The sequence below is a fragment of the Pelobates fuscus genome, chromosome 4, assembly GCF_036172605.1.
Source record: "Pelobates fuscus isolate aPelFus1 chromosome 4, aPelFus1.pri, whole genome shotgun sequence".
Classification (NCBI taxonomy): Eukaryota; Metazoa; Chordata; class Amphibia; order Anura; family Pelobatidae; genus Pelobates; species Pelobates fuscus.
This window is the reverse complement of record NC_086320.1, coordinates 101,792,365-101,811,248: the sequence shown is the minus strand read 5'-3', so window position 1 is coordinate 101,811,248 and position 18,884 is coordinate 101,792,365. Positions and strand designations below refer to the sequence as shown.

The following is an 18,884-nucleotide window of genomic DNA, read 5'->3' as shown; positions in this document are numbered from 1 at the left end:
GAGTTAAACCTTTTTTTCCACCCCTTTATTATAACCCCTTAAGAAACAAGCTTACTGTATATACTTGAATAAAAGCTGAGTTTTTCAGCACATTTTTAATGCTGAAAAAGCCCCCCTCGGCTTTTACTCGAGTCAGGGTCTGTATTATGGCAACTTACATTGCTATAATACAGACCAGGACCGCCGGGCTCATTACAAGCCTGGCGGTCCTGGGGGGGCCGGCAGAAAGCTGTTACCTATCTTCCCAGCAGCTCCCTTCATCTCCCTGTGTAAATCTCTCGCGAGTCCGGCGGCCGTCAGAACGACACCGTGGCAATGCTCCGCGCGGCACGCAGACCATGAGATTTACACAGGGAGATGAAGGGAGCTGCTGGGGAGATAAGTAACAGTTTCTGCCGGCCCCCTCACTGCTCAGTACATACTACTGGACCACCAGGGAATGCCATAGCCTCCCTCCCTGGCCAGGTAACAAGCAGGGAGGATAAAGGAAAAAAAAAAAGTAAAACAATTAAATATTAAAATAAAAATATAAAAAATGCCCTCCCCCCACCCAGTTTACACACACTCTGCATTCACACACACTCTGCATTCACACACACTCTGCATTCACACACACTCTGCATTCACACATACTCTGCTTTCACACACACTCTGCATTCACACACACTCTGCATTCACACACACTCTGCTTTCACACACACTCTGCTTTCACACACACTCTGCTTTCACACACACTCTGCATTCACACACACTCTGCATTCACACACACTCTGCATTCACACACACTCTGCATTCACACACACTCTGCATTCACACACACTCTGCATTCACACACACTCTGCATTCACACACACACTCTGCATTCACACACACACTCTGCATTCACACACACACTCTGCATTCACACACACACTCTGCATTCACACACACACTCTGCATTCACACACACACTCTGCATTCACACACACACTCTGCATTCACACACACACTCTGCATTCACACACACTCTGCATTCACACACACTCTGCATTCACACACACTCCGCATTCACACACACATTCTGCATTCATTATATACACACACTGTAAATAATATAATATAAAATATATATAAAATTAATGTAATTTTATTGGGATCTAATTTTATTTAGAAATTTACCAGTTGCTGCTGCATTCCCACCCTAGGCTTATACTCGAGTCAATAAGTTTTCCCAGGTTTTTGTGGTAAAATTAGATGCCTCGGCTTATACTCGGGTCGGCTTATACTCGAGTATATGCGTTAATTTGTTAGTTTTTTTACAATTTTTACATTTTTTCCCCTCTGTGTTTTCAACCGCAATTTCCATCTTCTCATTTACTGCACCAACACATTATATACTGTTTTGAAAGGACAAAAGTGACTTTGATTTGATGGGGAATATACATATATAAATTTAAATTTTTTTGTTCATAAAACAAAATTCACAAACATGCAACAAACAATGTGAAAATGTGGGAACGTTTCCACTGAACAGTGCTTTTCTTGTGCTGTGGAACCGAACGCAGGCGATGCGGGAAGTCCAGCGATGTTTGGAAGTTTCTGTGCCCGTTTTCAGTTCCATGAGATTCATGCCCAAACACCGCTGCCTGCGGTCATGTGAACAAGATGGCCGCCACCTCGTGGTTGGAACACTGCGGTGGAAATGGCTACAAAGTAGGCTTAACATACTCCAGGGTGGTCTCTGGTTCGTGCGGCTGTTCGGTTCCTGAACCAAATATAAAATCCCACGAACCAAGTCTGTTCACATAGTTTTTTTTTTTGTTTTTTTTAAGGGCCCCGTTTTTGGGTAAGAGGCTGGCCAGCAAGCCCCTCCAAGAACACGTGACAAGGCTCAGTTCGTCACATTTCTTCCCCCCCCAAGGGAAGATTAACCAGGTACCTGACCTTCTGTCGGTTGGTACCTGAGTTAGTAGAGTAGGCCACCCATAAACAAACACTTGACCAGGTGGCTTCTGGGGTCCGGCTCTGTCCTGTATGTCCTAGGTTGTTGAGTGTGTGTCCGTCACCCCCAATCTCTTTTGTGTTCCCTGGCATGGAGTTGTGGGTACTTGGTGGGCAGAGGCCAGCGGCGCTCTGTCCCGTAGCCAGCATTACAGCTGGGTAGTACAGTGGGTTGTCAGGCCCCAAAACACATGGGCCGGTAGGGCAGAGGCTAGCTGCACTCGGCCCTGATGCCAGCTCCGCTGCTGGAATGGCCTGCAAGTATTCAGGCCCTGGACAAAGGGAAAGGTGAGGGCAGAGGCCAGCGCTTCTGCTGGGGGGACCTGGGGACAGTCCGGCCCTGTAATAAGGGGACTGGTAGGGCAGAGGCCAGCTGCGCTCTGCCCTGATGCCATCTCTTCCGCTGGGATGGGGTCAGTGAGAATTGCCTTCTCCTCCACTACCCCCAAGACCCTGTTGGGCAGCTGCTGCTGCTTCTTGTAGTGGGTAAGAGGGGGCATCTGTCTCCTCTTCCGGTACCTCTGGCTGCCGCTGGGAAGGGGGACCGATTATTCCGTCTCCCTGTATGGTATGCTGTCGCTGAGGAGTAGGACGGACTGTCCTCCCTCCTGATACTTCCAGCTTCAGTTGGGGATCTGGGCCGGCTGCCCAGCATCCCTGAAGAGCTGGTGGAGAGACCTCGGTCCCATCTTCACCTGCCAGTTGGGGTTCCTCCCAGGGCCAGTCTGAGGTCCCCCTGTAATTAAGCAGAGGGACCAGCTATCTCCGTCTGCCGCTTGGGAGAGAGACCGGTTGTCTCCTCTCCCTGTAAGGTAAGCTGCCACTGGGGAGTTGGACCGATTGTCTCGACTCCCGGTAACGCTGCCTGCTGGGTAGTGGGGCCGACCATTTCCACCCCCAGTGCTGCTTGCTTCTGCTGGAATGAGAGACCTACAATTTCCTCTCCCGGTCTGCCGCTGGGGAGTGATACCCGTTCGGCTGCTGGGGAGTCCTGTTAACGCTGCCTGGTGCTGAACTGCTTCTCTTAGGTTCTGGTATTCCTGCTCCAGTTCTCATTCTATAGCGACCAGACGGGTGATATCTGGTCCCAGGCCTGCAGTATTGGGGATCTCCAATGCGTCCATACAGTATTCCAGAATGTCACAATACCTAGACTCCACCATGCTGCCGAAATTACTGACCTCCTCCATGGCATCCCATAGTAGACCAGGGCCATCATAGTCATAACCCTCTCCACCATTACTCTTATCCATCCAGGGGCACTTCTGCACCAAGTACCATCGTAGTGCCCGGTATGCCTCGTCCAGAAATAGTTCCTTCTTGATCAGCCACTGGAATTCTTTAATCCACTCTTCCCAGGGCAGAGACTCCAGTAAAGGCAGCCTCAACAGTGTTTGCTTCTGCCTGCGCCATTCTGAACTGGGAAGGCTCTCTCACCCTTGAGCTTGAGATTACTCCAGGGCCTCCTGCCAGAGATCTTACCTTATCACATCTCTCAAAGCCAGCTCCTCCTCTGTCGAAATAAAGTTATACTCCTGGGCCAGTGCGCCTTGTAGTCTCCTCTGGAACTCCTCCTCATATGGGGACACTTCCTGGGGGCTAGCTCGCTCCATCTCTCTTGAGTTCCTCCGCAACCAGGAATGCTAGCGTTGCCCTTAATTATAAATCCATATGATACCGGTGTCTCCAGGATGCTAATATACTCCTAGCAAGCCATCCCACCACTGCCACCAAATGTGACGGACCGCCTGGCACCCCGACCGCGTACCTCAGTCAATCGCTGCTTCCTAGTACTTGCGAGCACCATAAGCACTGCACTGGCACACCATAACCACCGTAAAACCCCTCAAAGCGCCGCAGCTTGGTTGGGGTCTCGCTGTCCTCCACCCACCCTGGAACCAAGACCAGGATCCAGCTTCCAATGTCTAGACCTCTCGTAGTCCAGAGAGCGAAGCAGGCTGCACTTATAAGAAGTGTTGTGATCCAAGGGAGTATAGTGATTATAGCAATCCCCAGAGTGCGAATATAGCTCTCCAATCCCCCAGACATGAGCCTAGACTTCATGAAGGATAAAATGAATCTCTCTTTAATGGTAGCCACAACTGACCTTTTATGACAGTCCCCATGCAAGGGGCACTCCCCTCTGGACCTGAGAGTAAACCACAGTGAAAATAAATACGCAATCACATTGGCTCTCAGGTCCAGGACACTCCCATAAAAAAATAGATAATCCCTCCTCTGTGCCTGGGAGATAATTGGATCAGGAACTGTACTAATCTAATCCAATCATCTCCAAGCACAGCAAAAACACACTTTTTCCCAAAACCCCACAAAAGTTACATCCCCTTATAGATCTTATTTGGGTGACCAACATATCCAAAAGTCACCCAGATCAGTTCAGGCGTTCAAGAATTTCCTGAAAGTCATAGTTTGACTGACTGCATGCATGGTTCCATGCCCAAAACAGTTCCAGAGAATCAGGGCTTGCGGTCAGTTTAGTTCAGTAGTTTAAAAACAGACAAACTACCGAATATAGTCAAAATTCGTACCCTGGAGCTTGATCCCCTTGTTCGTGGGAACGTTTCCACCGAACAGCACATTTCTAAGTCCAACGGTGTTTGGGAGTTTCTGTGTAAGTTTCCAGTTCCATGAGATTCATGCCCAAACACTGCTCCTGGCATTCATGCGAACAAGATGGCTGCCACCTCGTGGCCATCCATAGGAATTGCGACCACACAGACGAACACTGCGGTAGAAATTGCTACAAAGTAGCAATTAGGCTTAACAAATTCCAGGGTGGTCTCCGATTCATGCGACTGTTTGATTCCGAACCAAATATGAAATCCCACGAACCAAATCTGTTCACATAGGTTTGTTTTTTTTATATTTGACAATTTTTATTTTCATAAAATAAACTGGGTACAGAAAGGAAGAGAGGGGTGGGGGGGGGGCATCGCAGTTCGTACATCAGGCGATATCATCTTTATTTACAATAGGGTCATCCATTGATAGTCTGTTCCTGGTAGCATGTCATCAGGAAGTAGAAGGTTGAGGTTGGAAACCCTCTGTGCTACCATGATATTGTACATTTTTATTCATTGCATACATCACATTAAAGTTTTCTTTATGTTGCCCTAACCTGGTCGACCGTCAACCTCTTACCTCTGAGTAGGGTATGACGTAGGTACCAATAGTGAAGATCCTCCAACTGGGAAGTGACAATGGGGGGGAGTGGGGTGGGGGGTGGTGAAAAGGGGGAGGGGGGTGTATACCATGGTACGATATGGTGCATAGCACTATTTAACCGTGTTGTGCGGTAACCAGTACATAGATGCACAAGGACAACATAGGGTCTGCGGTCTGGCAGTGCATATATCTATATATCCATATAGAGGTCTAGTTGGCTCACCATTAGGTGGATACAGGAACATGAGTCCATGTGACTATTCGTGCGAGTTGGAGGGGTTTAGTATGTTTGAGGTATTGTTGGTCTCTGAGCTTTGATAGGCTCCTGATTGGCATAGAGTATTATTACTACTATTCACTTTATTCCATAGGTCTACCCATGGTGCCCAGTCCGCTTGGAAAGTTTTTTTGTTGAGCAGCAGTCTTGGATGACATGCTCTCATATATGAAATACTGGTGGATTTTATTTAGCAGTTGGTTTTTGGAGGGACAGTGGGGTTGTTTCCACTGACATGCGATCAAATTTCTCACAGCCAGGGCGGTGATGGCCATTATGCGTTGTACATATTTTGGGGTTGAGCGTGGATATGAGAGGAACAGCCCTGTGTGTATGTCCATGGGTGGTGACGTGATACCAATGGACTGTAGGACGGCTTGTGCCTCTTCCCATAGGGGTCGTATGCGCTGACACGCCCACCAGATGTGGAACATTGTGCCTTTTTCAGTGCCACGCCTCCAACAGTGTGGTGGTACTGTGTTGTACATCGAGTGGAGTCTGTGGGGTGTTAGGTACCACCTGTACACCAGCTTTATGTGGGCTTCTATGTGTGAGTAGCACCGTGTGAGGCCTTTAAGGGCCTGGGGTGATGCCAACACCTCTGTGTCAGTAATCGAATCTGCACCCTCTGTGAGCCATTGGGTTACAAATGTAGGGGTGCCTCTTGGTGTAGTAGTGGTTAGAATTAACCGATAACATAGAGAGAGAGAGATTTGGGTTTAGTTGGGGCTTGCCAACATATCTCATATAATGTTGCTAATTCCCTTGAACCTGGGTTGTTGGACATATGTCCTTGCGTTACATGTAAGGGAATTACACTCTTGAGTCGTAGGTAAGGAAATACAGAGTAGTTGGTGAGTTTGAATTCCCGTTGAAGGTCTGGGAAGGGTTTAATGAGGTTGCAATGCATAATTTGTTCTATATTGGTAATTCCCATTTTGACCCATGAGTTCAATGAGAGCCAAGGTGAGATTGCTTTTAGCGCTGTCAATGGTGTGCGTGGATGGAATTTGTGGATAACATTATGTTTGTGGCGTATTTTGTCCCAGTGGTGTATGGTTAGGGAGGTGGTTGGGAAGGGAGTTTTGTCTTTGGGCCGATGTATTTTGGGGGTCCATAGGAGATCGACCAGGGGTGTTGTTCACATAGGTTTTTAAAGGGCACATAGTCTTTTCGTTAGAGGCTGGCCAGCAGGCCCCTCCAAGAACACGTGACGAGGCTCAGTTTGTCACATCTAAAATTTCATTTATATCTATGGTAATCACAGGTCACAGAAAAATACATAGAGTAAAATAAAATGTCAATGTGCAGCAATTTTAGAATTTGGTATATTTTGTCTTTTAAGTTTAATAGCCATCACAGATACATCACATCACATACAAAATTGACACACATATATCATATGGTGTATATTATAATTCGCAATAGTGTGCTACAATTTGTTTTAAAAAAGTTTGGCCAGTTATGTGTTTTTTGTGATAACGTTTATTTTTTTGCATTTCTTACATGCATATTAAAATTTAACTTCCCATTTCTGAAATGTGACATTTGTCACTGTTGTCAAATCCCCAAATTATGCCCAGCAAACCTTTTTTTGAACAAAATCAATAACCCCAAAGTATGCCTTTGGCACTAATTTGCGATGTTACACTGCCATATAAGAGATGTTAAAGGACCACTATAGTGCCAGGAAAACAAACTCGTTTTCCTGGCACTATAGTATTAATAGGTCCCCCTCCCGCCGGGCTCTAGGGGGAGGAAGGGGTTAAAGGCTTGCCTTTCTCCAGCGCCGGGCTCCCTCGGCACTGGGGACTCTCCTCCCTCTTGCGCCGAATGCGCATGGGCGGCAAGAGCCACGCGCTTATTCAGTCAGTCCATAGGAAAGCATTATCAATGCTTTCCTATAGATGCTGGCGTCTTCTCACTGTGAAAATCACAGTGAGAAGCGCGGAAGCGCCTATAGCGGCTGTCAATGAGACAGCCACTAGAGGCTGGATTAACCCATATGTAAACATAGCAGTTTCTCTGAAACTGCTATGTTTACAGCAGGCAGGGTTAACCCTAGATGGACCTGGCACCCTGACCACTTCATTAAGCTGAAGTGGTCTGGGTGCCTATAGTGGTCCTTTAAATGCCTAATACATCTAGGATCTAGAAAAATAAAACAAAACATTTTGTGATATTTTTTTTAGCTCTAACCCTATACGAATCTCCCAATGCTATATCAACCGTACCCCTTACACAATGTTAACACTAACTCTAACCCTGTATATCTACCCCAATCTTAACTTTAACCTTACATTATCTCTAATCCTAAAATACCATTAAACCAAACCCAGCATTAACCCTTACCTTATCCTAACACTAACCCTACCGCTAACCCTAAATCTAACCCTACAGCTAACACTAAGGAGACCCTTGCTAATATGAATTGTGATATGAGAAAATGGGTTTCCCAGTGGTCTGTGTCTGCCATTTACAGCCTGTTTCCATATTTACATTCTATGTAATTAATGAATAGAGCTTTTTTTTCCCAGCTGATTATGCTGTGATCGGTGCTGAGCAGATGGCAAAGCTTAGCACAGATCACAATCAACCTGGGAACAGGCAGGGATACCTTGTCAAGGTCTGGTCAGACCCAGGGGGTCTCTCTTCACGAGCATGCAGCACAAAAACTGCGGCTGAGTGTGTCCAGTCAAGTATGTAACAGTTAACATTGATTGCATTTTCATAGTGACTACAGAGCTACTTAATCACTGCCACATGTATTAATGCAGTATTGGTTAATCTCTACTTGCAGAACTACCTCTTGCATTTTTATACAGATTTTATCTCTTGGACTTTCCCGTCCAAATGCTTGACATCCATCATTCATCATGAATCACTTTGACAGATTATAATTGATGTATTAACATTGCTTGATCTTTATCCATTAATTTGGCAGATGGCCGTACATGTTCTCTGTTGGACATCAATGCAATATCTTCGTAGCATAGTCTGTTTGAGTATTGACATCAGAAGTAGTATAGCTTTGTTAATTGTAGTATTAAATTAAAACTGTCTCAATGAACACTATATCGGTGTACACGCAGAAATAATTGTTTTATATATTTTTTTCATTTGCACAATACCTACTGTTCTAGCCACAGAGGTATAGCTAATCATTTGTTCATCTCCGGTAACAACAGTAAAGAGGAACAATTCATACTACTATGTTTCAGGAAAAAGAGAACTGTTTGATTAGTAGTCTTTTTAAACCTTTGAGTATTCCCAGGTATACGACCTGTGGGTGGTTTGGCATTCATGGTGACCATGCATCCAATTTATATATCTTATAATGCTCTTACAGCTATAATACGGTCATAGCATTAGAGGAGATATAGTCTACAACATGTGGAGTGCTGAAGTTTGCCTACTACTGGCATATTCCATCATTGAAATGGCAGCAAAATGATCACTCCAAGCGCCAGATTAACCATGCCTTTTGCATAAGCTTCATTACTAGCAGCGTTCCTCCCCTTCGGTCAGTTGCTTAGTAACAGCAATTTTGAAAAAATAAATCACTACAGTTTATAATCTTGCCAAGTAATCGGTTTCAGAAGAAATGCTTTGCATTGCCTGTATAGGAACTTTTATGATGTGTACATAGTATTGGAGTGCCCGCTACTTTGGTCAGTCGATATCTCTTGATCACTTTTTGCCGGTCCATTATTCAATTGGGACTTATTATTATTATGATCTATATAATGCCAACATATTCCCCAGCGCTTTGCAATTATAATATTGGAATATTTGACAACAAGTAATGTACATATGGAATTTAATAGAGACAAGAGGTGAAGGAGGCCCTGCTCAAACAAGCTTACAATCTATGGGGAAAGGGTAAAGGACACACAAGAGAAGTAACAGCATGTCAGAGGAGAAAATGGATTGATGGATAAGATAACCTGTGTTGAAATTAGTTGGTAAAAGCAGTGTGTGGAAGAACCGTACAATGGCAGGGGAGTAGTGATGTCCCGAACAGTACGCCGGGAACCGTTCGCCGGCGAACATGTCCGGTCCGCCCCCTATTCGGCATGGAGGTGGGAGGGTCTGCTGCTGATTGGCTGGAATGTGTCTGCTGACTGTGAGGTACAGGGTCAAAGTTTACTCAATGATGACGAATTGGGGGCGGACCGAACATCGCGCGTGTTCGCGACCGCGAACACGCTATGTTCGCCGGCGAACGGTTCCCGGCGAACTGTTTGGGACATCACTACAGGGGAGTGAGCAGGGCTATGGAGGTGTGGGAACTGGTGAGAAATAGATTCTCTAAATTGAGGAGAGCACAGTACAGAAGCTTGGATATCTTTTCTGCTTAGGAACCTTAATTTCTTTACTTTTCTTTATAACTTTGCACATTTTGTGTTGCATGCACACATACTACTTATTGGCTTTGACCAGTATATGCTATAGGCAGGTTACAGTATTGGAGCATGAATAGCTAATAACAGAAGATTAATTGTGTTATTTCAGCAGTATTTATACTTTCATTCAGATGTAATATGCAAAATGACTTACTAGAGAATGAAAATTAACTATCCTCCATACAGGAATATAGATTTCTTTTAAGTACACCCCACGGTCATTTGTCTAAAAATTGCTGAATACTTTCTGTCACCTAAATCTCCTTAGCTAGTGATTTGTGGCTGAATTATGCTGAGTTATTTGTTATCTGTTTATATTTAAAGTGACTCAGTCACCAAAAATAAACTTCATCCAGTCTCCTTCTATATAGCTGTGTCTCAATCTGATCTTATTTATTTCCTGAGTGTTTTAGTTTTCATAGTATGAACTAATTTTCCTTATGCATAGAGTTCAAGTTGACACATTACCCCAATTGCCCTCCTCCATCTAACTATGCACATCAATGGGGGACTCCTGTGACTCCATCTCCTCAAGCTCGCTGCCCTGGAGTAATTTTTTTTTTTTCTTTCTCACGTCCTACCCTTTCTTCTTACGTCCAGTCAGTCTCCAAATTGCCCACATTTACCTTTTTCTACAACCAAGGCACTTGTCCGTACACTCATAATTCACTGATTTGACTACTGCAACTCACTATTCATTGGCTTAACAAATACCTCCATTGCATCTCATCAGTCTGTAATGAATGTTGCCACCAAACTCGTCTTCCTGACTTACTGCTACTCCCACATCTAACCCCTTCCCTTTGCCAGTCATTACATTTACTTCCTGTACCCTTCAGGATCAAATTCAGACTTCTAGTAGGAACCTTTAAAGCCCTCAGAACAGATTTTCTCTTTACTCAACAAATACACCCCTGCACGTTCCCTACACTCTGCAAGCTTCCTTCATTTGACATTTGCTTGTTCCCACACTGCCAACTCTCATCTTCAGGATTTTTCAAGAGCTGCACTATTCCTACGGAATTCCCTACCCCATGCAATCAGACTCTCCCCGAATCTCCACTGTTTTACAAAGATGCTGAAAACACACATTTTAGGAAAGCTTACCATCTTCCTGTGTGATCCTTCTCTCAATATCAATTGCTTTGCCTCCATCGCTCTGTTCACCCTCACCCAGGACTGCCACGTCCTATATGCCGATTCGGCAGCCGCCTATGGTGATTCTTAAAGGGGGGCGCCGGCAGCAGCTTTACTGCTGGTTTGGACCGCCCCCTCTGTCGGACACATTCTGTATTGCATGCCGGAGGTCATGGCACCTGGGCTAGGGAGCAAACTAGCACCCGGTGCCCTAAACCTCAGCACGCAAAGAGCATGGAGAGATGCTCCCCCTACATACCTCATATCACGGCAGCCCAAGATCACTCCCGCCCCTTCCCCTGTACTCTTGGTCAAGTGGGCAGGAGGATTGTGGCAGCGGAGCTAAGATAGCGTGGAGGCAGCCAGGCCTCGACTGGGATCCACGGAGGGCAAACATGAAATGAAGGCAAGTGAGAGACTTCATGGTGTGTGTCAGCCTGTTTCAGTCAGTATGTTTGTGTGTGCTTGGGTCAGTGTGTGTGTGTGTGTGTGTGTCTGTCTGGATCAGTGTGTGTGTGTGTGTCTGTATGTGTCTGGGTCAGTGTGTATCTGCTTGGGTCTGTGTTTGTGTGCCTGGATAAGTATGTGTGTCTGCTTGTGTCTGGGTCAGTGTGTGTGTTTGCTTGGGTCAGTGTGTGTGTGTCAGTCTGCATCAGTCAGTGTGTGTATATGCTTGGGCCAGCGTGTGTATGTCAGTCTACATAAGTCAGTGTATGTCTGCTTGAGTCAGTGTGTGTGTCACTCTGTGTGAATCAGTGAATTTATGCATGCATTGGTCACTGATTGTGATTGTGTGGACCATTGAGTGTGAGTGAGTGATTGAGTATGAGCCTGTGTGTATGTAAACATGGCATTGTAACAAAGTTTGCTCTAGTGGCTGTCACTGTGACAGCTACTAGAGTCTCGTTTAACCCATTATTTTTTTACCTAGGGCAGCAAAACTCCTTGCACCTGTCCTGCCCTCTACCTGTTCGGTATTTCCACACACCACTTTGACTAGCTTATTTTAATATAGGCATATTATCCATCAATCTCCCCTCTGACATGCTCTTATTCTACGTGTGGCTTTGTCTCTTCTTCATAGTCTGAAACATTGGTTGAGCAGTGCTCTCTTGTCTCTGTCAATATTCTGTATATCAATTACATGTTGTCAGTTATTATATAATTGTAATGCGCTGCAGAATATGTTCAAGCTAAATAAATACGAATAATAACAATCCTATCGAGTCACACTGGGCAAGCAGCAGATGCATTGCTTGACAATGTCTGGCATAATTATCTGACATTCAGAATGTTGGTTGTGGTGGAGTGTTGTTGGTAAAGTGGTTTTATTACCTATATTTAACTGTCGTGATATGTTTCTGAAAATGATAATGTTTTCTGCATGTTTTATTATTGTAATAAAGCAGGTATGAGCCTTAAAATGTGAGCGTTTCTATCAGGCGATATTTTCTTTCTTTATTACAAACCATGTTTTGGTTTATAGTGTGCATTTAAACTGCTATTGAATCCATCTCCATCAGTACAAGTAGAATTTACGAGTTTCTGCCGTGAGAACAAATATCAGTTGTGTTTTTAATAATGTTTCACAGATACGCTTTATTTGTTTTCTTCCTTCTATGTAAAAACCTTTTTTATATATCATTTCTGTTGTAACGTTTGCTCAAATTTTGTATATGCAAGCATAGAAAGCTGGGTTAGCCAATTTATGGCCGTCAACCTGCTGTACCGCAGTATTACTCAATCTAGAACAGAAATTGGCAGCTCTGCCAGTCTTTTTAGTAATATAGAACAACGTTATGCCTTCTGCTTAGAAAGATATAAAGTTTTAGCTTTATAGGACCAGCGAGCACTTATACAGCGATTTTAAAATTATGTTTGGCATCTTTGACATTGTTCACCAAGTTAACTTATACACATCACATTTCACCTTCCATTCGTTTTATATTCCTGAAAGATCTATCTCAGCTTCCCTTTCTAATGTATATATTCAGATCTTTCAAAAATTGTTGCAAAACAATAGTTATTATGTAACATTAACTCTTTGTGAAAGATATTTATATTTTACCACCCAGCATTTTGAATGGCTAATGACAGATACTTTTATTTTAATTTTCTTTTTTTTTTTTGTGGGTGTTTCTGATGGGTATCAGAGAAATTCTAAGGGGCTTCATTGTCTAAATTGTTAATTGTGTAAAGTGTGTTGAGAGCTTTGTTGCTTTGGTCTGTGATATTTTTCTAAACATTGAACATTCAGGGAGAGGTAAATGAGCAACAAGGGGAGATATGGATGTAGGAAAGAGTGTCCTTCCAAACAAGGGTCAGCTGAATGGTATAGAAATCCATTCAGCTTAAATTTATAGAATTATTGTCTTCATCAGAACAATTGTTCATTTTAAATGAATATTTAAAAGTCCACCTTCCTGCTCATGAGATTTTGGTTGCAGGGAATGATTTATGAATATCCACGTTGAATTCAGTACCGTTTTTGAGATGAAGCATGTTATTTTGCCCCAAGGAACAACCAGTTGATATTATGAAAGTTGTTATTTGAATGACAGTCCCCGGAACAGATATACAATACTACAGAAAGGGTCCTTCTGAAGTTAACCCCATAAGCTCCTTGCATGTCTTGTGAAGGTTGCTATTGTATACTTTTAACACATTTACAGTAGACAAAGGAAGAGTACTTACCACTTCAGCATTGGGCCATGGCACATTACTTCCTGTAGTGACCATCCAGACATGTCAAGTGTCCTGAAGGCAATTATATATTCTGTATGTTATTTCCACAGTGTACTGTTTGTTTACCTTTTCACTATAGCTCTTTTATACCGTGTTTTACACGAGCAATAAACATTGTTGAGGTAATGAAAAACTGAATGTTTTCTTGTATTTGCTTACTCAATCACCCTTACCATTGTCAGGCAAAATTGAGAGAAGAATTGTTACATATTACCATAACAAGTGGTAGTCAGGAATATCGCCTGAGGCTTTTACATCTACTCTTACTGCCTTTTCATTTGTTTGTTTTTTAGCTGGGAAAAGAAAATGGCTAATACATCTATTTTAGATTTGTTTGTTTTTTACTTTACAGAATAATTAAGGTTGCATTGTTGTTTTTTAGGATGCGGAGAATTTTTAGATTTTTCTCTGAATTTGCGATGACCTTTTTCATGTATTTACAGAACATTTCCTTAAGGCTTCAAAACAAAAAATGATTGGCCTTCGTACCTGAGTTGGGTCACTGTATTATAAATGCACACATTTGCCAAATGCTTTTATTTAATTATGTGAATAATTGGTGTTATAACCATGAATTGCTTTGTGTTTATTACGGAGTTGTTTACTTTTGAATAAGAGCAGTTACATTAACAGGAGCTGGGAAAAGAAAATCAGCCATTGTGTATTGATGGCTGTCTGAAGGTTAGACATTTGAATGACCCATCAAGTGTTTAATTATGAGCTATAAACCTTTGGTCTCTTTATTTTGACATGTGTTTGTCTTTTCATCTTTACAAGGACTGATTAGAGCTGCTTAACATGGAAATACCAATTTAACCATTTCATAGAAAGATGTCAGAGAAAGTGGCGACTTTTATACAATGTGTCAGAGCAAACACAGAATGCCTGAATAATTCTCTTTATTCACATGAATAGTCTCCTTTATTAACAGTGGTTAGTTCACCCGTAGGACTTATGTAATGTTTTTAAAAGAACACAAAGGTACAAAAAACACCCCATATGGTTGTCTTAATGGTTTAGTATTATATTTTTCTTAGGGTTTTTTTTATTTTTGTTTTTGTTTTTTTGATTTTTTTAAATCACATTTTGTTTACAGTTACTGGATTCTTCTAAATCTTGTCCTATGGGTGCCTTGAAGGTTAATCCCTAAAGTCAAGTAGACAGAAGCTGAACTGCTGCACATATTCTAAGATTAGGACCGATTCCTCGTCTTCCCAGAAATAACCGATTCCTGCCATGTTCAGTGATTTTTGTGTAGCACTCCACACGGCTGAGCGAGTGCATCAATACTGTAGTCCTTACATGCTGTACATACTGATGACACTCTCTGTTTAACTTGATTGACTGAGCAGGATACCGAAGCAGATGCACCTGCAAGAGATGTGCAGACGTGTATTTATATATATATGTATTTCCAACACTTACCTCTTTTTATTTGACTTGGAAATCATGGTGTGATCCCTGTTGTGGGGAATGTGAGGTAGTACATTCTGTTACAGATGCCTTTGTTGTTACAAGCTATGATATAAATGCAGTTAGGTGCAGTATGTTGGGCTTTGCAAGTACAAGTTCTTTATTTTGTCGAGTGTGTTTTTTTGTTTTTGTTTTTTTTGTTTAATTTGTGCAGTGTCTAAGGATAAGCAGCATATAATTTGTGTAAAGTAGCCATAAATTAGAATGGGTTATGAAGCTCTTGAATTGAATGTGCATCTGGCTTAGTGGTTGTTTTAACGTAGTGCTAGCTGGTTAACCTTATACTGTATTCTTTTTCTTTGTTTAGGCTTTGAGGCAGCAGCAGAAGAGGAGAAATGGGGTCTCTATGATGGTAAACAAGACCGTCCCTCGTGTTGTCCTGACGCCTCTCAAGGTGTCTGACGAGCAGTCGGATTCACCTTCAGGTAATGATCGAAAGGGCTAAGCATTTTAAGAGAAATCCTACATACCGATCCTTTTGTTGATGGAGGACTGTGAATTGTTGGGAGACCTGCATAAGTCAGCCTCTTTCAGCATCTCTCTGCCTTGTGCTGTAATATTATCATATATATACAGTTACGTAAAGATGTATATTCGTAAATCGAAGCCTGCTGTTGTGTGTTAGAATGCAGGGTGCATGACAGGATAAAACGGCTGCTGCAGAAAGATAGGGGAATCAAATCATTGTAGCCGTGCTTCAGAAATCTAATGGGGACCACATGCTGGCGCTAAATGCCTGCAAATGTAGCTCAGTTACACAATGTTATTTAGTCACTTGCCTTGGAGTTCAAAACAGATTAAATATTTGTGGGTTTTTTGTTTTTTTTGTAGCAAGATAATGTGTTGTGTTGTAATGAAGCATTGCACTGACTTTATGTTGTTTTGAATTGCACTTATGATGTTATATACACATTTCATTATATGCATAGATTTCTTAAGATACAGACAGAATGCGTGGCTGTAGAAAGCCATTACTAGTATTGTTAGTTTGGGCTTTATTTTTGTTGTTTTGTTTTGTTTTCCTGGTGTAGTTTGTCATCTTGTTCTAAAAAATGTAAAGTTGGAAATCTGTCAGATCAAGGTTCTTTATGGTCTCTATTAAATGGAGGTTTATGGGCCAGTGATAATTCTAGAAAGTTCAGCTGCATCTTGTGTATATATATATATATATATATATATATATATATATATATATTTTTTTTTTAATAAACAAACATTTGCCTATATTACTTCCAAATGCTGTATAGGACTTGGGGTTGTATTTTGAAGCTTATATAACTTCTATAAAGTGTTTATTTTGTTGGAACTTGCTTAACCCTTTAGGACCAACAGCAAGTCATGATAGTAATGATTAAAAAGACAAAGACTTAGCCCTAAAGTAATAGTTAATAGCTGTCTTTTTGGAAGGGTAGGGAGAAACCTTTTTTGATTAAAATATAATAATAAGTAAATATTTAGGGTTTGTTGTACTGGTGATGTGTTGGATAAGATGGTGTCCATTTTGGTGAAGGTGCTATGTGTTTGTTCTTCATTAATAGGCTGAGCTTGATCGACACAAGTCTTTTTTCAACCTACATTACTATGTAACCATTAACAGGAGTGTGCAAACGTGACCCTCCAGGTGTTTTGGACTACAATTCTATTGAGTGCAATTGAGTTCTGGGAGTTGTACCTCAGTCACAACTGGAGTGAAAAACCGTACTAGAGAACACCATGTTTTAATATGTAATCTTTTAATCCTGAAGTCTTTTAAACCCTTTATACTTGTCTTTTGGTTTGCCTTTTTAAAGGGCAGCCTGCTTTTACAGCCTCAGGATTGAAAAGGTTTCAGTAATCTCACCCTAGCCTCCCTTTCGTTGTTAATGGGTTAAAAAGTTACATTTCATTTACTGGTGTAGTACGTGTACTCAAAGGAAACAAAAGGGAACACATCAGAAAGATGACACTCAATATTATTGGAATGCTTTTTTTTACAACACGTTTTAGGTACATTGGCAGATTTGACCTAAGCCCTAACCACATGTCAGGAAGATGCACCATGCTATCATTGATAACCACTGATTGAGTTAACTCTGCTGTTGTACTTATTATGGGCGATTTCAAGAGCAGGTACATCCACTTTGGGGTTTCTCTTCAAAGCTCTGCATTAGGGAAGCTGTATCTCTCTTATCTATTATAGAGCTCAGCAAGTTATTGATTGCATTCCTGTCTGATTCAGCATCCTCTTGTCTCTGTTGTCTCCAGTGTGTAGATAGGAAAAAAAATAAGAAATGCAGCTGAAAAAAGAATGTTCTTTTATTTCTAATAATAGCAAAAGATGAAGGAAATGTTTGCTATAACTAAACTGAAAATATTGCAAAAACAAAACTGTGTGTGTATTGCTAGATGGGACATGTTTGTTGGCATTACAAACATACACATTAAAATATTAAACATATTTTTGTTTCTTTCTTAAAGGGTCTGAGTCCAAAAACGGGGAAGCAGATAGTTCTGATAAGGAAACTAAGCAAGGGCAAAAATCACCCCCTGGAAAACACACAAGCCAACACTTGAAACGGCTAAAGAAATCGGGTTTAGGTAAGTTATTGTGTGGACTACCACATTTCTGAGTTGTGAGTGGTCATTCGGAGTCTTCCAAAATGTTTCCTTTAAGACAAACCTGAAAGGGAGCTGGCTGGATTGATTTTACTTTGCTTTGATAAGTAGACTTGGTTATGCTTAAATGGGCACTCAAACCACCATAACCACCATTGTGATCTGTAAGGATTTTGGTGCATAAACACTCCAAGCAAATAATGGAAAGGGTTTCATAACCTATTGAACAATTTTCAGACACGTATATTATAAAAATAAAACAATAAAATAAAACAATGCACATTTTAAAGGAACACTTAATGGACCATAACCACTTCAACACCATCATCCTCTATTGTAAATAGCTAAACTGTAGTAGAATGGATTGATTTCTTACCTGAAGTCTGCCAGAGACTGCTCTGTGCCTGCACTATTTTCTCCAGCATGCAAGCAGCTCCCAGTCAAACTTTTCTAAAATGGTTTAAGGGTAGGAGGATTGGTAGTGCATTGTTGTGATTACCGTGTTTTAATGCTTTACATTTTAACCAGCTTACTTCCCTAGCTAAAGTCTATCTGTTTAAAATAGCATTGTCACTTTACAGATTTGGGGGGGGGGGGGGGGGTTTGGGGGGGGGGGGGAGAGAGTTTTGTTAGTTTATTTGTTTTGGGTGTGGAGGGGTTAATCTTTTTTGTCCCTTGATTTCCCTCATTTTTTTCCCTAGTTCACCTTTTTCTTTTTATGAATAGAAAATATAAGGGGCCATTTTTTCGTATGGTGTGTGTGATCTTTGGCAATTGGAGAAAACTCTCTCACTGGCTGCCTGTCATGAGTACAATCTAAAAATGATTGTGCCATCTAACACTTATCACCTATTACTGCCGCTCATCAGTGCTCAAGCACATGCTTCAACATTAGCCAAGCACCAGCTTAGGAGCTACACAACAGGCACTTGGGGATGCCACATCTGCGTTAAGCCATTTGAAAAAGGTTTAACACTAGAAGGTATGACGTCGAAGTATCACATTAAAGGGTACCTATCATGACAAATGCAACTTAAACTGAAATTATAGAGAATCAAATCTCATCTATAACAAATGTCGAGATT

General features: G+C 41.9%; 1 protein-coding gene across 1 annotated transcript in view; it reads left to right on the top strand.

Annotated features, from left to right (window-relative positions):
• Window positions 1-18,884, top strand: part of ASXL3 (ASXL transcriptional regulator 3) — a 184,632-nt gene that overhangs the window by 141,027 nt on the left and 24,721 nt on the right. The window contains exons 7-8 of the mRNA XM_063451432.1: window positions 15,512-15,629; window positions 17,662-17,781. Of these exons, the coding sequence (XP_063307502.1) occupies window positions 15,512-15,629; window positions 17,662-17,781 (238 nt within the window). The remainder of the gene's footprint in view (window positions 1-15,511; window positions 15,630-17,661; window positions 17,782-18,884) is intronic.